The sequence below is a fragment of the Microtus ochrogaster genome, chromosome 4 (genome assembly GCF_000317375.1).
Source record: "Microtus ochrogaster isolate Prairie Vole_2 chromosome 4, MicOch1.0, whole genome shotgun sequence".
NCBI lineage: Eukaryota > Metazoa > Chordata > Mammalia > Rodentia > Cricetidae > Microtus > Microtus ochrogaster.
This window is the reverse complement of record NC_022011.1, coordinates 65,496,836-65,521,711: the sequence shown is the minus strand read 5'-3', so window position 1 is coordinate 65,521,711 and position 24,876 is coordinate 65,496,836. Positions and strand designations below refer to the sequence as shown.

The window sequence follows — 24,876 nt, the reverse complement described above, 5'->3', positions numbered from 1 at the left end:
TCTGCTCCCAGAGCCTCCTCACTGGTCTGGGAATGGCAAGCTTATTTTCAGCTTTTAGAAATAAACTTTATGATGCTTTTTAGTCCCCCACGTTGAATTTTAGTACAAGACAGCTTGATAGACAGTGCTTTCCTAACCTTTGTATCGTCCAGGCTGATTTCTTTGCTCACCGAAAGCTACCTCATTGCCCGCATGTTTTGCTTTAGGCTCTGCTGGCTAAGGGGGACAGGAATGAGCATGGCAAATGGAGGTTCTTTCTACTTGAGCACCTGTGTCCCAGCTCTTGCTGTTGGGACACAACTTGTCATCTACACAGTGGTAGTCAGATGCAGGTTTAGACAATGCGTAGCTGCCTGGGTATGTCAAAGAAAATGAAAGAGGAAGGACCCATGGACAACAAGAAGCGTTTTTATGACGAAACAGCATTGACTGGTAAGGTTCCCAGCCGAGAGCAATAGTGTGGTAGTGTTTGGGCTTTTCTGGGTGCAGGAACACTGTGAGAAAGACCTTCTAAATGCAAACTCTCACAAAGCAGTAATTGCAGTGACACAGGTGTTAAAGAGTTGAAATGGACAAAGTCTAATTGACACTTGTCCTCAGTAACATTACTTCCTAACATGCTGTATTGTAGGTTCTATGGAGTATTTGTTCGGGAGCACACTATGAGACAGAATTCTAGCACTTGCTGACTCCAGGGTTGCGTTCACTGTGGAATGCTATTTGGGCTGCTGATGAGGATGGCAGTAGTGAAGAGCGTCAGGTGTGAGGGAGTTGATGCGTGTGCGAGCAGGCCTGATCTGCTCCTGGAGCGTGCGGGCTAAGCTAGTCTGTGACTGTTGCACTGCCAGCTTCAGCCTTTAGCCTCTTACACAGCGCTGACTTGATGCTGTGGCTCTCATCGTGACTCACCGTAGACCTTTGATTAAATGGTCATTGGTACTTTATTGTAAGCGCATTCCTCCCTAGTAAAGTTGGAAGAGAATTTGGCTTGTGGATGTGAGGCCACATGAGGGGTGAGCCACTGGATTACAGAGTCTCCCCTGGGTTACACTGCTGTGTTGCTATTTCTGGTTTGGTTTTGGTTTGGTTTTAGGTTTGGTTTTTATAGTCTGTGGCTCTTTGGAGAGTTTAAGTTTTGCACATGTTTGATTTGAGTTCCTTTTTTGTCACAGCAACCTTTTGTGTTACCTTACATTCCCTTTGTGGTTGCTTTAGACATCTCATTTGGGCTGTGTATTTATGTATTTGGGACTTGGGTTGTTTTGTAAAATTAGAAGAGCATTGTCTCCACAGTAGAGAATAGTGCTAGCAAAATTAAACAGAAAATCAATGAGATAATCCGGAGAGGAGGTATACTGGACAGCTGTCTGGGTTTTGGTGCCAGCCAAGAGAGGAATTAGGAGATTTGGATTAAGACAGTCCCCCTCTGTCACACTCCTCCTCCCTTTCACCTGGTTCCCAAAGGGTAACTCCTTTCTCCTGTCTGCTTTATCTGCAGGGGACATAGAAGGCCTCTGACTTTGGGTATTTCCATTGCCTTCTTACCTTTCCTGCTCTGCCTTCACTCAACCCTAACTTTAGCCTGTTAGGACGTCTATCATTGTAGACTATAAAATGATGTTCTCTTTGCTGGCTAGATATAATGTCTGGCTGATTGTGTTTTCCATCCTGAATAGTCTTACCTGCTAAAAGCTTCCTGCTATGTCTCCTGATCTGGGTTCTCACAATGCATCATCCACCATATGCTCCAACCCCTTGGTTTCTTTATTTCTAGGTACTCTGGCCTTTATTTAGATGGCATCCTGAGAAAATGAAGTTCTTACGCTACCAGCTTCTTCTGCCCTCCACCTTGCCTTAGCATCTGTTACCGCATGGTGGTTTTGTTCATTGTTCTTGCCTCAGTTGTCCTGTTCAGCACTTGTCTAGGTGTGACCCCCCCCCTTCCCATGTGGCCAGGTGTGACCCTCCTGCCCCCAAAAAGCTTTCTTAGTTTTTTTTTTGTTTTTTGTTTTTTGTTTTTTTTGATGTAGATAATCCTTTCTAGGCACTAAGAAAAACAGTGGTTTTAGAATCGGGCCATAAGTCCCTGAAGGCCTAGCTAAAGATCACAAAACCAAACAGAAACAAAGAACTGCAACTGCTGTGCAATCTGAGTGAGGGTTCTGACATGAAAGCTGCTATTTTAGGGAACCAGGTAGTTTTCCTGCCAGTGTCTCCTCCTAGTCAATGTATCTTTTAAAGTTCAATTTTACTGACATTTTTTAAATGATTCTTTATTATGCAAGGATCATACTACATTTAACAATAAGCTGGCTCTCATTTCAGCTACGTTTTCCCTGATGACCAACCAAAATGATACCAAAGAGACCCTCTTTAAAACTCAGATTTGTCTTCAGAGGTTAAAGGATTCAACATCATTGAGAATGTAAAACTCGATAAATACCTCAGGCTCTGGAAGCAAATAGGGCAGAAAAACAGCAGGCTTTTGAAGAGTGTTGGCACCGCCAAAGTGTGCGCCCACAACCTCCTTAGGTGATTAAGGGCTGTGCAAAATAATGTGCTTATCATCTGTGGGCACATTGTTTACACACACGTGTGTGCTGAAGTCATCTTTATAGTTACGGACCATAGAGTCTTGTATTTTGTATTACTTTTGGATCAGTTCTATTTATTTTGTAATGTTTTTAGGAGATTATTTCTTCAGAGTACCAGAAATCTGTCCAAATTTGGGGTAGTACAAAATGTATTCCTCAGGATGGAGCTGATGTTTTAGAAAGGCTCTAGTTTGTATTAAAACTGAGTCTTACTATGCTGCCGTTGGCTTAGGGGATGCTGTGTAAACTGCTAGCCTGGAACTCAGCTGCCATGCCTCTGGATTGCTGTGGTTAGAGAGGTGTGCCACCACAGTCCAGGAAGGCCCCACTATAAAGTCAGTATTCAACTAGTAATTTTCTTGTTTTAATACTTTTGTAGGTTCCTGTATTAACAGAACTGAAGAAAGCATACATCAAGGAAAAAGTAAAATTAGGCAGTCTGTGCTAGTTAGAAGCATACCTGGAAGAAAGGTGCCCTAGCTGCTATGCTGAATTCCCTGATCCTGATGTACATGTGACCCCTCTGGGAAGCAGCGTCCGTGGCCATGATGCCTGTAACAGACTTGGCTGGAGTTCCCTGCATCTCAAGAGTTTTATGATTTTAATTTAACCATAAAATATGCTTTTCCTCAGAGGAAGTTGGTCACTGTTGCTTTATTATAAAAACACTAAAAATAAAGTCTTTTTAAAAATCTAAAATCGGTAAGTCTCAGAAACAACAGTTAGGTTGCCTGTGAATGACTCCTGAGTGTTGGGCCAGGGTGAGGGAACATGTCCTTGTCAGCTGGTTGGGTTTGTTTTGTTTTTTAAGATGGTGCCTTACCATGTTGCCTGGTCCAGCCTAGAACTTGTGATCTTCCTGTTAGCCTCCTAAGGTGCTTGTCTAGTTCCTGGCTTGTCAAGTTCGTTTGAAGCATTTATCTTTATTGTACTTGCTGATGTTCTTCTGGGGTGCTCATTTTTGTGTGTTGCTTTCTCTGAGTTTGTCTGCTCTCAGATGGTCACAGGGTTGAGTTTGTGGACTCAGGAGATGGAAACCCACTAGAGTACTACCAGTTGGTGTAGTCTGGTGACTTTTCCATAGCATGCTTTAGATAAATATTGACCCTTTGCCTTTAAAAAGTGTCATTCACTTTGTCTGTGAGCCTGTGCCTTCCCTCTAGTCATCTCCAAGTATGAAATGTAACAGGCCCTGGGGTCTTCAGAGGATGCTGAGAAGCTGTGTGATGAAGGGTCATCATGTCACTTGAGGACTCCAGAGAGAGGTGCTAAGCTGCCTGCGGTTGACTTGTTAAACTGGATTGAGTTCAATTTCTCTATTACTTGATGTTGTACCTTTTATGACGTGGGCCCCTATATATTATATCTGGGGTAAATGATAATCTGTAAAATGCCTGAATAGTAAAGATCTCCTTACTCTCATGTTAGAATCCTCAACATTGATTCTTCATAGCATCAATATTAATTTAGGGCTTATTAAATACTCACCTTTTCCCAGGAAGAATTATAGTTACCAGGAATATAATATTGTGTTCCATGTGTTTGAAGGGCACCTGATTAAGCTTAGATTTGTGCACATGCACATAATTACAGGTGCTTTGCTGTGGCTCTGGTGGAATGAAAACCCGAACCATAGAAAATTAAGAGTTCGCTAGATAAAGAATTAAAGAGAACTAGAGAGAAAACAGAAGAAAAACAAGGCACAAGAGACAGGGAGAAAATTTAGGAACTGTGATGTCCCAGAAGCGAGGGTGAGTCCCTGCCACTGTAGCTGGCAGGCCTTACAGTTGTTTGCCATAACAGTTCTGTGGGTGAAGTATACTCGTCATTTAGTTACCCACAGAAAGGGTTCTTCTTTGTCTCTTTTTCCGCACTCCACATGGACATTCCCGAGGGATGCCTGAATTTTCACAGATGGAGACAGTGACAGTGACAGACTTTAGTCATTTCTAATTGTTGTGATCACATTTGGGGATACTTTGCTGAGCATAGACTTTTATAGCCCAAGAGAGAACAGTGCTTCCTCCGACTGCCTGGAGAGGTTGTTGGAAGGTGGGAGGTCTCTGTAGAGTGAGGACAGGCAGAGAAAGTGAGCTCAACCACACTTCTTGCTTGCTGGAATATTCTTTGGATTCTAAGAAAGTTTGAAAGTGCTGTGTGCTGACTTATACGACATTACAGAGAAGTGACGTAGGGGAGTGCGTGTCGTAAGTCACTGTTGGTTTGTTTATTTCAGAGCACAAAGTTATCATTGTTGGGCTGGATAATGCGGGGAAAACCACCATCCTTTACCAGTTGTAAGTATTAACTGCTTAAAAGTTTAATCTTGTTGTTTCTGGTTACTCTTTCTTTTTTTGTGATATTCAGTCAATGAAATAATGAAAAACTATGTGGCTCCAAGGAGACTCACCATAAGCCGGGACCCAGACTTAAACAGCTGTTTGTGGTGAGCCAGAATTTACATGACATCTGACATGCTCACTGTTTGTACTGAGCATCTAGCGTTTAGAAAACAGGACAATAGTGGATTATACAGTTTGCCGAGACGATCTGAAATAGTCTGAAACCATTATTTATTTTGAGCTCATAGAAAAAGGACACTTGGATATGAAATAGAAAAGAAGTCATGCTGATTTGTCCCTTGATGTAATCCTGAGATGAGCAAGCTTCCTCACTGATTTTGTGAACTTTTCCCCTCCTAGTTCCATGAATGAAGTTGTACATACATCCCCCACAATAGGAAGTAATGTGGAAGAGATCGTGGTTAATAATACCCGTTTCCTGATGTGGGATATTGGTGGTCAAGAGTCTCTTCGTTCTTCCTGGAACACTTACTATACTAACACTGAGGTAACATTCTCAATACTGATGCTGACACAAGCATTCGGAGTCCTTGAGAAGCTTTCGGGTTTGAGTCATTCCAGTCCTTTAGAGTGTACACATTGTCTGCTGTGCTCGACTCTGGTTGTCTTCCGTTCCTTGTTTCAAATCCTTGACTGTATACTCACTATTAAGTCTCTATAGGGACAATGGGTGGTTGATCGATCGGGTTGATGAAGTAGTTTATTTTACAATGACTTACATCTCATGATTTCTGATTGCATTTTCTTCTCACTATTTATATGTGGCTAAGTGGAAGAAATCCTAGCCAAGTGAAAGGGCTCTTCTGTGGTTTGAGTCCTAGCCAGCTTTTGCTGTGTATCTTCTTTTATTCAGTGCAATTACACTTAAAGATACCTCTTGATTATAAAGCATTTTAGACATTATCATATGCTTTTATTTACATGCTAATGTTCCAAGAGAAAAATTTAAACCTATGACACATTCATCATGTAGGCCTATAAATTGAAAGGTCGCACCAATGGTTTTTATGGTGTGGATGATAAGATCTTAAAAATACTCTACACATGTGTAAAGATGATATTCAAATCACCAATGATGCTGCTAAGTGTCTCTCATGGTCTGGCCCCAGCTCTCATTAGCATTCCATTGTATTTGGAGGGAATGGATGTATGGCTTATAAAGGTGTATGGAATGCCCCCATATAGATTGCTCCAGGCATTAAATTGTCAGCTTTGAAAAGGGTTTATTAAAATACTGTTTGTTAGAATGAGTATCAAAATAATAAAGCTATCAAATGAAATCTTGCAGTTGGTGGAAACTGAAGAGTAAAAAGGCTAAGAATCACAATGGTTTATTTTGAAATTATTACCAAGTTCTAAAAAATAAAAAAAATGTGTTTTAGTAACAGGCAATGTGAGCATTGTACGTACAGTAACTGCACATTTGCTCTGCTTCCCTCTTGCCTGATGCTCTTGGAGTTAGGAGTGCAGTGGGGTCTCATCGTCTGTTCAACACAGGCTGTGTTTGCATAGCAGTGCTCTGGATATAAAGAAGCTCTTGTTTTTAGATGCCAGTTAATACTTTCAGTGTTTGGGTTTTGTTTGTTTTAAATTACATTGTAGTGTAAATACAGGGATATAGGCCCATTAGTATTTATGTAGTAATTTAGAAAAAAGTGTTCACGTCATGTTCTTTTCCTTTGTTTTACTTAAAAATGAGTAAGTGTGCCGGGCGCCAGTGGTGCACTTGGAAGGCAGAGACAGGCGGATCTCTGTGAGTTTGAGGCCAGTCTGGTCTAGTTCCAGGACAGGCTCCAAAGCTACACAGAAACCCTGTCTCAAAAAAAAAAAAAAATTGAGTAAATGTGTTTGAGTTACAAATGAGTCAGAACCCCAGGCTTTAATAAAGGGAAAATAATAAGCACCTGTGGGTCTCTTACATTACAGGAGATTTTAGTGTCTTGATATTAGAATCGTGTAATTAAATAAGTATCTTATTTTGTAAAAGTACAAAATAAGTACCTTGGATTTTCAAATACCAAATTCTCTAAGTCACTAATGATTTTTTGGTAATTATTTTAGTTTGTAATAGTTGTTGTGGACAGCACAGACAGAGAGAGGATATCTGTAACTAGAGAAGAGCTCTACAAAATGCTAGCCCATGAGGTAAGTCTGCTGTGGTCGTAAGTGGGGGATGGGCTTTGTATTACATTTGATTTGCTCTTTTCAGTTCCTCATAAGGATTATTTCAGTTTTAAAAAATATTAATCTCTTGGTCATGTTTGCATGTCATTCCTGTTTTGTGATTATGATACTTCCCAAATTTGAAGTGTGTCCGGAAGCAGGAGGAAGATGGTGCAGGCAATAATAGATTGGTATTTAACTTTGATAAATTAATTTAGATGCTTCACTGAGCAAAAGGAATTTCTACAAGTAGTTTTCCTTTTCTGTATGGGTAGATTATTCATACAGTGGATTATCATTTGACAGTTTGACAGGTATATCACAAGTACCTGGATGTATAACAGTTCTTGAGTGTTCTCTGTTATCAGCTAATATTTAAACTTAGTTGCTCTTAGGTATTTTTTTGTTTTTTAAAGTTTTCCCTTTCACTAAATGAAATTATATCACTAGCTTATTATTATGCTAAGTTCTGCTAGTAGGATTTTGAAGTCAAAATTTAAATAATTTTACTACTATAGTCAAAATTTAAGTTAGTAGGGCTGTGCATATAGGTCACTGGTAGAGTGCTGGCATCCATGAGGTCCAGGCCTTGATGGTCACAAACTTAACAGAGATTTCATTTGCCTCTGAGTATCTGGATTAAAGGTTTGAGCCACCACACGTAGCCAGAGACTTTGAGTCTCTGCAGGACACTCCCTAATACAAACACAGAAATCTCCTTTCTTTACCTATTGAGGCCAACAGCAACAGTAATCTGAATATTGTTGAAATAGGAGCGGCGGAGCTGCGTCCCCAGCATCAGGCCGCCTGCACGGCTAGCTTTATACCCGAAATAATTACGCGGAAACTGTATTCTTTTAAACACTGCCTGACCCATTAGTTCCAGCCTCTTATCGGCTAGCTCTTACATATTGATCTAACCCATTTCTATTATTCTGTGTGGCCCATGAGCTGGCTTACCAGGAATGATCTTAACCTGCATCTGCCTGGAGTGGGAGAACCACGGCGACTCACTGACTCAGCTTCTTTCTCCCAGCATTCTGTTCTGTTTACTCCACCCACCTAAGGGTTGGCCTATCAAGGGGCCTAGGCAGTTTCTTTATTAATAAGAAATCACTCCCACATCAGAATATGAGAAATGTTTAAAAGGCAGTTTGACAGGCACATCACAGTCATTTAAAGAAAACAGTAACAGTGTAGCCCCCCCTCCCCCCGGCTTGTGACCTTCCCTGCCATGGGCTTTTTTCTGACAGTACTAGTGAGTTTTTCACCTGTACAATGAGCCTTAAATTCAGTTGTAAAACAATGGGTTATACACTAACGGTCGTGCCACTATTACACCAGTACGCACACATTTACCTTGGGATCCATAGCCAACCACGATTGCTAGTGACAGTCCTTCTCCGAGCAGCCTGTGAGGTACCTTCTATACTATGAAAACAGCCAGCCATCAAGAATAAGCCCTTTAACAGCTTCTTTTGTCTTCATATCCGGTAGCTAGAGCATGTGTTGTCTTCAGCAGTATGGACTCTTATCTAGTTTTGGTCTGCAACCTAGAGCAGTAGCATACCTTTAAGTTTGTTAGGCCTTAGGGCCTCCCTAGCTGACAACTCATTAAGAGGTATTGGGATTTTTGCCCAACAACCTTATGACTTCTAAACCTACCCCACTCCTCTATTGTCTTAGTTTCTTTTCCTGTTCCTGAAATAAAACTGCTCCAATAAAAGCAGCTTACAGGAGAATAGATTTGTTTTAGAGTAACAGTTCTAGAAGGACATAGTCAGTCATGATAGGGAAGACATAGCAGCAGGCAGGAAACTGACTGGTCACATGGCACCCACATTCAAGAAGTAAACAGAATCAGCAGAAAGTGGACTGTGTTACACAGTTTCAGGGTCTACCTCTGGTAACTCCAAGGCCTACCCCTAGTAACTTAGTTCCTCCAGCAAGGTTCTGTTACCTTCCTAAACAACATCACTAGTTGGAAAGCGAGTGTTTACACATAAGAGTGGCATTTCAAACTCAAACCACAACGGAGAACCTTGTTTAAAACTTTAGTCTTCACTGTGCTTTTACATATCTGTAGAACAGGTGTTATGTAATAAAATCTTTTTACAAATCATAGACAGGATCTATGAAAAACACCATCTTAAGTACCAGTTGATCTTGGATGCCTGAAGGTGTACTACAAAGGAAGCATTAGCAGAATGCAGTACAGCATAAAAAGATCTCATCACAACTGTCAGTTTCATTGGTAAAAGATGTTGAGAACAGCATAGATGGGAGACATTGCCCTTTAGTCCTCTATGCTTTGAAAACGGTTACCATGAACCATCCTACTTCCTTGCCTGTGTTATTGCTGCCACTTCATGTCTGCTCTATATTTTTGAACACCAGCAGTCTTAACAGGAGTGGCTTGCACTACTCAACTTGATTGAGGACCACATGGGGAGCAGAGTGCTTTCATCACGCTTGCCTGCTGTGTCTGACACTGGAGTCAGCTCTTGGTTCTGACATGCTGTAGGCCATCACTGTGCCTTTGCTTTTATATCAGCCAAACCTGAGTGCTGAAAAAAAGACTCTGTTAGGCAGTTTCTACTCCCGGTGTGCTTTTACATGTATACACTAGAGCTATAATTGCCCACCCCAAGGCAAGCTTATCACTTGACTGTTTTATCACTTTAAGTCTTCTATAAACTGCTGCTCCAGTTTTTTAAGTCATCTAGAAATGTAATAATAGCACAACATTTGGCTTTTTGTTTTTAGGAATTGCAGTTTAACCGAAGTTTTACCATATTTGTCTTGGAGTAGCCAGCCTCGGCAGATCACCTTTGCCCTTCCCTCATTCCCTTCTTGATTGCTTTACCATTTTACAAATCTGGTCTACATGCCAGTCTTCATTTAGATTACCTGAAGTCTGACTAACTTCATAAAGATCATGTCCCACCATAGGGTTTAGCATAGGGCACCAACTATTGTACCAAAGTTCACATGATAAATTTATTGACTTATAGGAGTATGGGTAAAGGATTACTTAAAGGAACATGGCCGACACAGAGGCAGTATTAGCCAAAAGTCCATACTGTGCTGGTTGACTTCTTCATGACAGCAGCATTCCTGGAACTCCTTACAACTTGCAAATAGCTCTGATGATCCAGAGTCTCTTTTCCCTAGTAGTCATTACTAGCTTATAACTTGGGGAAGAAGCTTTTTTTGTGTATATGTCTTGTAAGTTACAGGGGCTTCCTGAGACTTTTGAGTTGTTTACTTTCTCATTCTTAAGGTGTCTCCTTCCAGGATAAATATTCCAATTGGGAGGAAATTGTTACACAACAATTTTTATTTCATAATTTGGTAAGGCTTAAGAAAATTGGGATACTTAAAATGAAGCTGTATGTTACTATTTATTCAATGATTTCTTTTGAGTTTTGCTTTACAGATTTTGTGTTTCAGGTAGATTTTTCAAGAGTTTAAGAAATGTGATTAAAAGTGGTTTTTATAAATTAAGAATACACGTTTTGTTTTAGTGATTATGGTAGTTTGAATGAAAATGGACCCATAGGCTCATAGAGAGTTGCACTATTAGGAGGTGTGACCTTTTGGAGTAGGTGTGGCTTGTTGGAGCAAGTGTCACTGGGGGTGATCTCTGAGGTTTCAAATGCCCAAACCAGACCCAGTGTCATTCTTTTCCTGCTGCCTAAGGATTCTGTATAGAACTCAAAGCTACCTCTCTCCAGCACCATGTTTGTCTGCATGCCACCATGCTTCCCATCATAATGACAGCAGATTAAACCTCTGAACTATAAGCCAGCCACAATTAAGGATTTTCCTTTACAAGAGTTTCTGTAGTCATGGTGTCTCTTCACAGCAATAAATACCCTAAGCAAGACAGGGATCATGGCTTCCAATGTCTTTTTTCTGTTTGGGACTCAAATTCTGGCATTCATATCAAACATTTTAGGGTTTAAAAAAAATACATCTTGGGAGGCTAGAGAGATTGATGGCTCCGTGGTTAAGAGCTCTGGCTGCTCTTCCAGAGGACCAGGGTTCTCTTCCCAGCACCCACATGGTAGTTCACAACTATAACTCCAAGATCTGACACCTTCACACAGACATACATGCAGGCAAAACACCAATGCAAATAAAATAAACATAAATAATTAAAAATAAATGATACATCCTGTCATTCATTGTTCATTCACTTACCAAGTTCTGTTTTCTAGTTTGGAAGGTAAGTAAGCCATAAAAGAGGCAGAAAATGAAAGTTTGGTATTTTATAAAAAGAGACAAAACATTATTTCAGAGTGGAGTTTTATAGACTTTACAAGGGAAAACACAAGCATATGCTGTCTCTTGAATGTATGTTTATCTTTAGCAGGAAGCTTCTGTTTGATCATTCATTAATTGGCTGATATATAGCAGGCTCCATTTGAAATAGAGCTAAAGTCTTTGAACCTTTCTGCCTGGAAACACTAATCTGGCCACTTCACTCTCCCTTGTCTGTTTCACTGAGGCCCAGAAAGCTTATGTGACTCTACGGTTTTTTTTAAAGAGCCAGGATCTGAATATAACAACTATGTTTGAATGGGTTTTACTATAGGTACAAATATTCTTATTTAGACTCCTTGCTAGGAGAAGATAAAAAGGAGACTGAGTAGGGAGATAGGGAGCCACTTAAAGATGTACTGGAAGCACAGTAGCGTCCTGGTGGGCTGGAGCAGAGTCAGCGGTAGATCTCTGGTGGGTGACAAATGGGTGAAAGAATGAACGCACAGAAATGGAATTAGTTGATTGTTTCATAGCTACACAATCTTTGTTGTTTAGGGTTTCTCTGTGTAACCCTGGCTGTCTGGAAATCATTCTGTAAATTAGGCTGCCTTGAATTCCACTTGCCTGCACCTCCCAAGTTCTGGGATTAAAGGCATGTGACTCTGCAGTGCACTCCAAAACATGGGGCTGCAAGAACAGCTTCTCAAGGCTTCATCTTATAAGAAATCTTAAACTTAGCTGGCTTCTTAGAGCCCAACCCCTATTGGGATGCCTCGCTCAGCCTTGATGTAGGGGGAAAGGACTTGGTCCTGTCTCAGTGTGCCAGGCTTTCTTGACTCCCCATGGGAGGCCTTACCCTTTCAGTGGAGTAGGTAAGGGAATGGGTTGTGGGTGAGCAGGAACTGTGTTTGGTATGTGAAATGAATAAACAAAAATAAAATGAAAAACAAAAAACATATTAAATTCTGAATTATAGTAGGAAGGCTGCTTGTTTTTCAACCACCCGGTAGCTCAGACCCGAAATAATCACACAGAAACTATATTATTTAAATCATTGCTTGGCCCATTAGCTCTAGCTTCTTATTGGCTAACTCTTACATCTTAATTTAACCCATCTCCATTAATCTGTGCATCACCACGAGGTCGTGGTCTATCAGCAAAGTTTCAGCGCGTCTTTCTCCAGCTATGACTCCATAGCTTCTCCCCGACTCTGCCTCTTCCTTCCATCGTTCAGTTTAGTTTCCCTTCCTAAGTTCTGTCCTGCTACAGGTCCAAAGTAGTTGCTTTATTCATTAATGGTACTCACAGCATAAAGAGAGGAATCCCACATCATAGTAAATTTTAAAGTAGTTTCAGACAGCAAAATCTAAAATTTTTTTGACTCAAATTTTAGAAGTTGTCTTCCCAAATGAAGCTTTGTGAAACAAAGTGAGGATATTGGTCTACGACAAAGAAGTAGATACTTGCATTTGCTGCTGTTCGCCTGACTAAACTAATAGATGTGTTAGAAAATTTTCTTTTTCTGTATGGGCTGTTGGACCCAGGTCCCACCTGTGCCTGACAAGTACTCTGCCACTGAGTTATGCCCCCAGTCTTTAAAAATCATGTTTGGTTTTGCAGTGTCTCATTAAGCTACTCAGGCTGATTTTGAATCTGCAGTGAGCATGCCTTAGCCTCCCAGTATTTGTGAGATTATGGGCCTGCATCATCAGGCCTGGGAATTTCACATTCTTGAGATCAGATGTGTAATTTGAATAGTAGAGAACATTTAAGTTAGCTTATGAACAAAAGGTTACCATTGTTTACATCCTTAATTTTAATAGTTTACAAATACAATTTAATAAATAGCTTTTAATTCAATATGCTTTCTATTGTCATGTTTGGTCTTGAGGTTATATAATAAAAAGCAATGATTCTCCAACCTTTTAAATACTTAAAAAGGTAAAATACCTGTTTTATGACTGCTGTTCTTGTGATCGTTTTAAGTAATCAAGAACTCCATTGATGCCAGCCTGAGATACATGAGATTCTCCTAAAGTATGAGTTTTGAGATCTAGAAAGGGAATTACAGTTTTAGAGACCTATTTATTTTTATTCTGTTTGGTGTATGTATGTATGTATGTATGTATGTATGTATGTATGTATGTATGTATGTATTCACATGACCTGATGTTGATGTCAGGTGTTTAGATTCATCTCTGCCTTTATAGAGGCAATCACTAGCTGAACTTGGAACTCTATTTTGGGCATACCTGGCTATGCAGCTTTCTCTGAGGAGTCCCCGGCTCCACCTCCCGCACACACTAGAATTAGAGGCAGCCCACCATCACTTCCATCACTCTGAGTTCTGGAGTTCTGAACTCTGGTCCCCACTTTACCTGCAGAGCCATCTCTAATTTTTATAGTTCTAGTTTAGGGACTTCTCTAAATTTTATCACTAAGAATGATGGCTTTAAATTACTATAAAATGGTACAGAATATGCTTCCTAACTTGAGCCAGTACTTATATCAGAATTTTTTTATATTGAGCATGTCATCATTAGCAAACCCAGCCTGTATAAGAGTTAAATGTACACTAGCAAGAGATACCAAAACTTCTAGATCATAGAAATTAAATCCCATGGAAAGTCTCTCAGCCACATAACCACTTATCCATAATAGTCAATTTTCATTTAGGATAAGATTTTCAAAAATTATATCTTTAATGATTACTATGTATGTTCAGTTCATGATCTAGCTCTTTAGGTTTCATTTTATTTTTAGACTTTGGACCAAACTATGTCTGAAACTAATTAAATATGCTGTCTTAAAACCAGCAACCTGTGTTCTTGTCTATTCTAACATAATCAGGCAACTCTACCCTGCAGAGGGCACTGCACACACACACACACATTAGCATTTAGCCTTACATGATGCGTAGTAGATTTATATATTGGGTGTTTAGATGATGCCAGCTACACAAGTTGTTGGAAACTTGCAGTGTGGTCATTTTCTGAGGAGTTCATTCTCTTGTGGGATCCTGGTTGTTAAAGGGTTGTTAGAGAGGAAGGAAAGCATCTGGGACAGTATTGAGATAAGGCTGTCCCAAATTGTCCAGAGAGGAGATAGCCTGCTAACTGGAGAACTGAGGATATGAGTGGTGGTGTACACTAGAAATTCTAGACTCCAAGAAGGAAGATAATGAGTTAAAGTCAGCCTAGACTGCATAGCAAGACCACAAAACCATGAATGACTTACATGTATTAGAGTATATAGCCAATATTAATAAAGCAGAAAATGGAATGTGGAAAAGTAAAGGGGCAGAGTTTTGGTACAGTTAAAGCATGGCTAGTAGTAGCCATTAGAGCTTGGAGTTTGTTGCTTGTTGCTGTTGTTTTAAATTAGTATAGTAGGTGTTTCTTCTGCTTGAAAATAGTGTTAAGCACGTAGGGCCATAAAGTATGTCCTTTAAACAGTTGGCATTGAGGATCTACCAGGTACTTTAGTTGTTCAGATGTCTGCTACTCAAGCATGTGAATCTGAGTTTGATTTCCACAGCAGGCACAGCAGCACAGCTGCTCCAGTGCTGTGCTGGGGGCACAGGATTGCTGGGCTGGGGGCACAGGATTGCTGGGCTGGGGGCACAGGATTGCTGGGCTCTGGCCAGCCAGCCCAAGCAAATCCTGAGAGGTCCCGTTTCCAAAGTGAAGCCCCTAACACTTACCTCTTGCCTCCACATAGATCTGCACATACAGTGTATAACCACACCTGCACACAGACACACATAACTGAGAAATATGTAAACCCATACACAGATCCATTTATTTCTGTCAATCTATAAGATGCAGATGTAGGATGTTTAAATTCTAGACGGGTGGGAGTGCTGTGAGAATAAAAAGAAATACAATTTAAAAAATAGTTATATTTCATAATTTTAGCAATCTGGACTAACTAAGCTGAAAATATGGGGAAATGAACTAGCCTTTATTATTTTATTTGCTTTTGCAGGATTTAAGAAAAGCTGGATTGCTGATTTTTGCCAATAAACAAGATGTTAAAGAATGCATGACAGTAGCAGAGATCTCCCAGTTTTTGAAGCTGACGTCCATAAAAGACCACCAGTGGCATATCCAAGCATGCTGCGCTCTAACTGGCGAGGGGTAAGATCTCTTTTCATGATATTTGGCTCGGAAACATGTATGTCTATCAAATCACAAGATCTGTAAGGGAGTCAGTCTCTAATCAGAGACTTTGGAAGAGATGCAGCACAGATAATACATGTATGAACTAACAGGTAGGCATGTAGATTCTACAGTTACTTTAGCAGCATAGAGAAATAAGAGCATCACTGGAACTGAAAAAGCCAGAAAATACCTTTTTCTACCCCGTGGGGATTACTAGTGAAAATGGAGCATATGACATGAAAGTCCTTGTTTCTGGAGTCAAGGGTATTGGGAGATAGTATGATTTGCCTAGGCTTGTTACCCGAGCTGGAGGTGTATAAGAAGGAAGTAGTGGTAAACTGTCAGATGTGGTCAAGGACCAGCAAAATGGAAAAAGTACTGTTGAATTTAACAGTGAATGAGTGGACTCAATCTTTGTATTGGGAAAGCGGGCAGAAGGAAGTCAGTGGTAATTTAAATAGGAAGTAGATTTTAGAATAGCATCTGAAAGTTTTTTTTTTAATTATTTTCTGTGTATGTGCCATGTCCATTTATTAACCCCTAAAGGTTAGAAGAGGGCACTGGATCACACAGACACTGAGAACAATTAATAAATGGGACCTCCTGAAACTGAAAAGCTTCTGTAAAGCAAAGGACACAGTCAAACAAGACAAAATGGCAGCCTACAGAATAGAAAAGATCTTCACCAACCCCACAGCAGACAGAGGACTCGCCTCTAAAATTTACAAAGAACTCAAGAAGCTGGTCATCAAAAGAATAAAAAAAAAAAAAAAAAAAAAAAAAAAAGATGAGGTACAGACCTAAATAGAACTCTCAACAGAGGAATCTAAAATGGTTGAAAAGCACTTAAGGAAATGCTCAACATCCATAGCCATCAGAGAAATGCAAATCAAAACAACTGAGATTCCATCTTACACCTGCAAGAATGGCCAAGGTCAAAAACACTAATGACAACTTATGCTGGGGAGGATGTGGGGAAAAGGGAGCACTTCTGCATTGCTGGTGGGAGTACAAACTGGTACAGTCCCTTCAGATATCAGTATGGAGCTTTCTCAGAAAATTAGGAAACAACCTTCCTCAAGACCCAGTAATACCGCTTTGGGTATCTATCCAAAGGATGCTCAATTGTGCCACAAGGACATGTGCTCAACTATGTTCGTGGCAGCATTGTTTGTAAAAGACAGAACTTGGCCACAACCTAGATGCCTGCCCCTTAACTGAAGAATGGATAAGAAAAATGTGGTACATTTACACAATGACATACTACACAGTGGAAAAAAAACGACATCTTAAAATTTGCAGGCAAATGGATCGAGCTAGAAAACATATTGAGTGAGGTAACCCAGACCCAGAAAGACAAATATCATATGTACTCACTCATAAGTAGCTTTTAGACATAAAGCAAAGAAAAACCAGCCTACAATTCAAAATCCCAGAGAACCTAGACAACAAAGAGGACCCTAAGAGAGACATACATGGCAGGGCGGTGGTGGCGCACGCCTTTATTCCCAGCACTCGGGAGGCGGATTTCTGTGAGTTTGAGACCAGCCTGGTCTACAAGAGCTAGTTCCAGGACAGGCTCCAAAACCACAGAGAAACCCTGTCTTGAAAAACCAAAAAAAAAACCAAAAAAAAAAAAGACATACATGGATCTAAGCTACATGGGAAGTAGAAAAACACAAGATCTCCTGAGTAAATTGGGAGTGTGGGGATCATGAAGAAGGATAGAATGGGGAGTAGGGAGGAAGGGAGAGGAGTGGAGAAAAATCTATAGCTCAATAAAAAGCAAAATAATTTAAAAAAGCACTGGATTCCGTGAAACTGGTGTTACAAGCAGTTGTAGCCTATAACGTGTGGCTGCTGGGAACCATACTTGGGTCCTCACAGGAGTAGCAAAAGCTCTGAGCTGCTGAGTCACCTCTGCGGCCCAGCTAGAAACTGAGTGTGGCAAGTGAAGGAAGGAAATTGGGTGAAAAGCCTAAAGGAAGAGTATTTTTTTTGGTACTTTTCAAAGGTCTGGAGATTTGTATCTATTCACAAGCGCAGAAAGGCACTTGAGATTATAAAAAGCAGTCTTGAGTATGGGGCTGAGGCTCTTGCTATATGCAGTGGGGCAGAAATGTAAAGTGATGTTTTTATTTGGGTGCCATTTTGATTCAGTTGGTTGAAGATCATGGGCTGTGGAGCATGGCCTTGCTTGACCCCAGTTCTAACCTTGCTAGGATTTCTTGTGTACCCTGGGAAAGACTGCAGTCTGACTGTTGGGAAGATTAAAATGGCTGTTATGAACTTAATACAGTCTGTCGTTTATATCTCTTAACTGCTGTTCATTTCAGTTTGAAGTCATTGTGCACTGTTTTGTCAGCTTAAAAGTGGGAGTCTAATGATGGAGCAAAGTAGTCGCTCGCAAAGCCACCGGTTTGCTTTGTTGCTGTGTGTGTATTCTTTTATATTTTTACATTTATACTTGATTAAAAAAACAATTTGAGTTTAAAGAAAAGCTAAAATAGGAACTGGAGAGATGGCTCGGTGATTAAGAGAGCATACTGCTCTTGCAGAGATCAGGGTTCCGTTCCCGGCATGTCAGGTGTCTCATGACTAACCCCAACTCCAGGGGTGTGACATTCCCTCTTTGCTTCTGTGGGCATCTGCACACATGTGTGCACACATACACGTAAGTAATAAAAACAAACTTTTAAAAGGTTACTGTAACAGTTTTGTATCTGGAAAGCTAACTGTAAGAATACTGTGACAATGTTGGGGCTTGTTGTAGATTCACTGTTAACTTCTTGCTAGGCATTCAGTTTCTCTTGTCACAAGGATAATCCTTTTCTGTAGTTCAAAAATTAGTTGTTACTTGGTCAATAAAAAGTAAAAATGATATACTTTATTGCCTCAGATATTTTATATAGTTATACTTTGTATTCAGTGTGTTTAGTATACTATCCCATTATTTTATTTCATTTATGCCATGAACTACTTTTTATGTCAAGAGTATATTTTGAAAGGGAAGGTTTCACCATTATATGAGTATTCTAAAATTTTGGGGGTTTTGCTGATTCTAGACGTTCAAATTTTACTCTTTCCTATTAAAAAATGCTTCGCTGAATAGTCTTATACAAAAATCTGCTTACTGCCTGATTTTTGTTTTTAGGATACAGTGCACTCTGTGCTTGTTTTTCTAAATATATATGTATTTATATAACAACTTTTGATTCTATGGGCATCGGTCATGCAAGTTTTCTGTACGTTAGGCACTGTTGTGAGCGTTAAGGTGAAAGCGAACCTGAGGCCGTGTGGCCTGGTGAGTGTGTTTTCATCAGCAGCTCCTGGACTGATTGCTGCGGCACTCACAGCTCTCACTCTTCAGAGCAGCAGTTTGCTGTTCGTTAGTGGGTAGCCTCTAACTTCCTACTTCAGAATTTAATCACATGATTTTTGTTGTCGTCACAGATTATGCCAAGGTCTTGAGTGGATGATGTCACGGCTGAAGATCAGATGATCTCTACTGAGCTTTTCTCACGGACTCTGCAACCACAGAGTACTGGACTTTACCTGAGAGCTGCAAAAAAAAACAAAAACAAAAACGGTTCAGATATATTTATAATAAACTGATTTAAGAATTTTTCTATAAGAAAAAGTAAGACCACTTATTTGAAAACAAGGATGAGATGTCACTACCCAGTTTGCTCTCAATTCCTTCCAAAATGCTTCAAAGCTGTGACTGATTTTCTCATGATGGATCCTCCCAGGATATGAACAGCTGTGGCGAGGAACACGAGAGAGGAAGACGTGTGAATTATAGAGCTTTATTGTCAGCGTGACTTGCCCACCCCACCCCAAGTTGAATGTTCCCCTCTCATTACATTGAATCAACTACAAATCAGCACAGATACTGTTTCCAGTTTTTAAAAATGTAATATTATGGGAAGTATTTTGCTTAAAGTTGAATATGTATTGTGTATATACCTCAAGTTCAGTTTAATGGCTTTGATTTGTGTTCTAAAGCAAATAACACAACTAATAACCTTACCCTAGTGTCATTTTGTAGTTAGCGCTCTGTTCTTTGTACTGTCCTAACAAGCCAGCCCTGACCCAGAATTGTTGAGCTGCTTCTTAAAAAAAAGAAAGAAAAAAAGGTGGGGAAAAAGCTTGACATTGTATACCAGCTTTTGTTGTAACAGAGATGGAAAAATGTAGCACAAGTAAGTGGAGTGTCTGCTCGACTCCTGGCCAGGTGTGTGGGGGCAGAATTGCAAGGTGAGCGATTGCCAGACTTTCCCTTCTGTTGATCCTTATGCCAGCTCAGCCACTAGTCAGTCAATCATAAATTGTGATTAAAACTATCAGGTAATTTTTAATTGGAGATCATGGTGTGAAATGTATCTATCCAGAGGTAACATTATATAAATAGAAAGTAACTGCAGCCTTTTTAGGTATTAAATACACAACAAACCTCCAAAATGAATTTGAGAGTAAACATAAGGCAGTTTTCAGTGAACATTGATAATTTCTCAGTTTGCAGATTGTTTCTGTAGGTTTTCTTACATGTTCTTCCCCTGCATAAAATACCTTAATAGTTAGGAAGTCCAAATACTCCGAATGCTTTCAAGAATTTGATTGAAAATTTGATTGAAAAGTACATTTATACTAGAAATAATTTGACCCAAAACTCCTTTTATATATTTCATCTAAAAGTTGACGGTATTTCTGTCATGACTATATACTAAATTTTCATGTGTTTTAACATACGCTTGGTGACTCTATATGCCTTTTGTGGCCTAGAAATTTGAAACAGTCAAAACTGTCCAAATTTAGGCTGAATATTCAAAAAGAAAAAAACATTTAACTGGTTTTAGTCTCAGACAAAATTTTCCTAAAGATTTTGGTAAGAAATAGACGTCTACATTGTACACATTGATGAAAGTTTGAAAAATCTCTAAGTGTTGAGACACTTCACGTCTAACCCTTGGTGAGCGTTGACGGGTGCTGTGTGGAGGTCTGCTCTCAGTGTCTACTGTCTGCCCGCCTGCGCCTAGGAAGTCAGCCTCCAGCCACCGGGCTCTGTGTGCCGAGTTCCGCTCACACATTCTCATACTTTCTCAGACTTACTTTCTAGTTTTGTCAAAGGGAAATAGCGTCTAGTGTGGCCCCATCCATCCCTCCCAAGCCCGGCCCTACAGCTTTTTAGCTTTCTGTGTTCTAATTGGAATGATCATGTGCATAGTTGCCTGGTGCTGTTCCATCAACTCAGCACCATACCTGGCGTGGCCAAGGTATGGGCTAAAATTTATTCTTGATTGGACGTTTAAAGTGTTTACTCCATTGTTAATGTTGGTGTAGTGTAGTCAGTTATTGACAAGTTATAAGAAAGCATAAAACTTTACCACTTTTACAAAATAGGAGGTTTTTGGGTTTTGTTTTTTTTTTTTTTAGCCTTTTTAATCTAAGGAGGTTTTTGGTTTTGTTTTTTTTTTTTAAGCCTTTTTAATCTAAGTATCAAACAATGTGATGCCTGTGTACTTGTACATAAAAGCAAAATTATGACTGAGTAAAAAGATTTAATATATAAAAATATCAGAATGGTCAAGCAGTATTAGGCCTGAATATGGTGGAGTACCCCTTGATGTCATGCTGGCAGTTTACATGTTGTGGGGCAGAACCCAGCAAGTCCTGGTTCCAGATGTTAATATGCGACTTGTGGGTGGGAGCAAACATCTCATTTAACCTCACTGTGCTCAGCTTTGAAAAGAACAAAGATTTATACCTCTGTACATGTGGATAGATTTTAGTGTCCTGTTTTGATACTAATTTTAAAAGTTGTTTAACTTTTCTTGATATCTTGGTAAAAGTGGCCATAAGATAAATCATTTGAATATATTTGATTTTGTCATAAAATTTATAAAATGTGTGTTACCCATTATATTGAGAGTTTTATTTTAAAAGCTCAGTTTCCCTTATATTTCTAGCACCCCTTGGCCATCATGGTAGACAAAATACTGAGAAGGTAGGTGGGCAGGGCAGCGGGGAATGAGTGTTCATTTTCTTGTGACATTTTGCCTTAAGAATAAAAGGTGCATTAGTGCTGCTGATTGGCAAACCTAGTCTTAGGTAATGTGGCATGACAGAGAAGGAATAGGAGTTGCTTCCCTGGCCTTGAAGAAGTGCCTCGTAGGTAGTCACAGGAAGTCACAGCTAAGTGCGGGGAGCTGGAGGACAGGCAGAAGGTCCCTAAGGTGTCTTTTCCTTTTGTCTGAGTGTGTAGTATTAAGTTGCCGAGAAGAAGGATGGTGTTGGTCCTCTCTTCCAGGCACTTTATATTTCTTGCTGTAGCTACAGCAATCACATACAGTACAGACAACCTCAAAATCTGTTTATATTAGTGTAAATAGAAAAATCATAGACAGCTGTCTAGTTTTCTCTGCAGGCATTTTTAGGAATGCATCTGTAGTCTGTTCTACTTTGTTAATAGGGGGTAACAGCACATCCTAGATCATATGTGATCTTTGGGATCTTTTAATTGCCCTTGGTATCCTGGTATCATTCTCACTTTCCAGACAACGTAGAGAGGGTTTCTTCATATAACCTATTTGACTGCATCTGTTCTCCAAACACAATGTTCAATTTCTTGTTCAGGAGCAACTTTCATACTCGGCTGGCCCTTGCTATCCTGGTGTTTGCTCACCACCAATGAAGGTGGCTCTATTTCCTCTAGCGGTATTTTAAACGTTGCCCATAACCATTATTCCCAGACCAGTAGGTTTTCAAGTAACCACTTTAGTTCTGTCTGCCCTCCCGCCAGTGACTTGACTCACTGCTCTGGACCTTTGCCTCAGAGATTCTATCAGGAGGCTAGATTCAGATTATCGTATATAGATACCAGTAGAAGAATCGTATCTGATTCTATATTTAATTCTACTTAATATTAACTTCTTATGCTGACAGCTAAATTCAGAAAGACAATACATAATTTCTGGTCCTTGATCTATGTGAATTAGGACCAAAGGCCATTGTCACATTCACATTATCCTCAGAGCAGCGAGAATGGTGATGTGTTGGAGAACACCAGTTCAGCCAGCATAAGATGGAAAACGATGACAAAACAAAACTCTAATTAGGTTTGAGCCTGAAGACAGCCAAAAATGTCCTCCATTCTGTTTTCTTCAAACATTTTTTCATGTTTGCTTAGATAGCAAAGATCAGCATTAAATGTCTAAAGAAATTTGTAACTTGAGACCTAGTATTACAAGGTAAACTTGCTGAAACAAGCTTTAAAAGCAAAACAAGCAATATGTGGTGACGTAAGTCTGTAATTCCAACACTCAAGAACGAGAGACAGAATTGCTGGGAGTACCAGGTCAGCTTGGGCTAGTATCAGCCACCAAGACGACATAGCAAGAGACTGTCAGGAAGGAAGGAAGGAAGGAAGAAACAGCAATCAGCCATTCTGTGTTTCTGTAGAATCGATGTAATGGAAAAGATGCAGGATGCTACTTAAAACGTATGTACCGCGTTCATCAGAGCAGTCGTGAAGACCCCAATGGAAGAGTAAGGGAAAGCAGAGTGTAACACTGGATGCTTAAGAAGTGAAATTGGGAAGAAATATAACAGGATACAATTGGGATAATTATGCAATATTTCATCTTTTTAATTCTCTCTGTACTGTTTCTAAAATGGAAGGGTGAGTCTCTTTGGTGTTGCCTGCTCAGTGTGTGGATCTTTCTTTGGTAGCAGTTTCTCATAGTGCGTACTTAAGAAGTGCCTGACATTGATTTGTGTTGATTTCTAAGTCCATGTAATAAATGATACATGTTTTCTATGGCATCGTATGTCCTTGGGTTTTGTTTTTGGTTTGTTTTTTTTTTTTTTTTCTTTCTGAGACGGTCTCACTACATAGCTATGGCCGTTCTGAAACTCACTGGATATAGACCATTCTGGTCTCCAACTCACATGGGATCTGCCTGCCTCCACCTCCTGAGTGCTGGGACTGAAGGTGGGCACCAGCACTCCCGTCTAGCTGGTATTGTATGTTCTTGTCTTACTGGTAACACAAGCCACAGGGGTTCCAAGTTACAATTTATGTTTGATTTAAATGAAAACACAAAAGTTGAAAATACCAAACGTATGTAAGGAAACATGAATAAAATTAGGTTGCCCCCACCAAGGAGTTGTGTAACAGATTAGCGGGTGCTTGGGAGTGTTTTTAACAGGATGGAGGTGTGGTGGCTTCTGAAGTGACAGTGTTCAAAGCATTCCTGGTTTAGGAAGTGAGATCATAGTGTGGTCAAAGGAGCAAGGCTAGGATTTGGGACTGAGAGAGGCAGGGGTCACAGGATTCCCTGCTATGCTATGGTACAGGAAAGCGTGTTTGTAAGAGTCTCAGAAGTTACATGCTTACAGCTGGGGAAACAGTAAAGATGAACTCTTTATGCCTGTTTCCTTGCCATTTCTCTATCTAGACTGAAAAGGAGTATTTCAAGTGTGTGTAGTCTTTACAGTTCAGCCCAACTCGATGGTGAGGAGGCTCCTTTCCTCTTCCTGTGTCCCCAAATTTTCTGTGTTTTGCTTCCATCTCCTACTCTGAGATGTAAGTCCTAAACCTTAAGAATCATTGGTTGCTGTCTGAACTTTTTTTTTTCCCTGCTGAACAGACCCCTCTCTATCCAGGAATTGTATAGTGAACCCAGTTGTGTCAAACACACAAAAGACAGCCTCTAACGAACAATGCTAAGATGACTGGATATCTACCAACAGAAAGATGGGCAACACAGAACCCCCCACAAGACCGATGGCATGGCATGCCAGGACCTGTTTTTGGCTCTTGGGCAGAGCTTTTATTTATCTTGCGGTTTTGTAGTTCTGGGATTGAACCTAGAGCCTCACACCTGGTAGGCAAGTCTACTTCGTTCTACACCTGCAGCAAAGTTTATGTCATAATTTATTCACGGCGCATCAAACTAGCATTGAGCGTTCACACTCAACCTTTGCGATGGCTGAAGAAACAGAAAACAGAGTAGACTGTCCCCTCTGATGTTTATAAACCCGATGCTGGCTCCTAACAACCAACAAGTCGTGGGCCTCTTTACAGCTGTCGGTCCCAATGGGTCCTTTGACTTTTCTAGTGGTTTTACTGAAACTTTCCATTTGTTGGGCTGGAGAGATGGCACAGCGGTTTAGAGCATTACATGCTCTTCCCAAAGGTCCTGAGTTCAATTTCCAGCAACCACATGGTGGCTCAAACCATCTGTAATGAGGTCTGGTGCCCTCTTCTGGCCTGCAGGCATACACACAGATAGAATACTGCATACATAATAAATAAATAAA

General features: G+C 40.2%; 1 protein-coding gene across 1 annotated transcript in view; it reads left to right on the top strand.

The window, feature by feature from the left end:
- Arl5a (ADP ribosylation factor like GTPase 5A) overlaps positions 1-23,376 on the top strand; it is a 27,519-nt gene extending 4,143 nt beyond the window's left edge. Inside the window, exons 2-6 of the mRNA XM_005346402.3 lie at positions 4,831-4,891; positions 5,297-5,444; positions 7,019-7,102; positions 15,377-15,528; positions 19,006-23,376. Coding sequence (XP_005346459.1) covers positions 4,831-4,891; positions 5,297-5,444; positions 7,019-7,102; positions 15,377-15,528; positions 19,006-19,054 — 494 coding nt within the window. The 3' untranslated portion in view covers positions 19,055-23,376. The remainder of the gene's footprint in view (positions 1-4,830; positions 4,892-5,296; positions 5,445-7,018; positions 7,103-15,376; positions 15,529-19,005) is intronic.
- Positions 23,377-24,876: the final 1,500 nt, after the last annotated feature.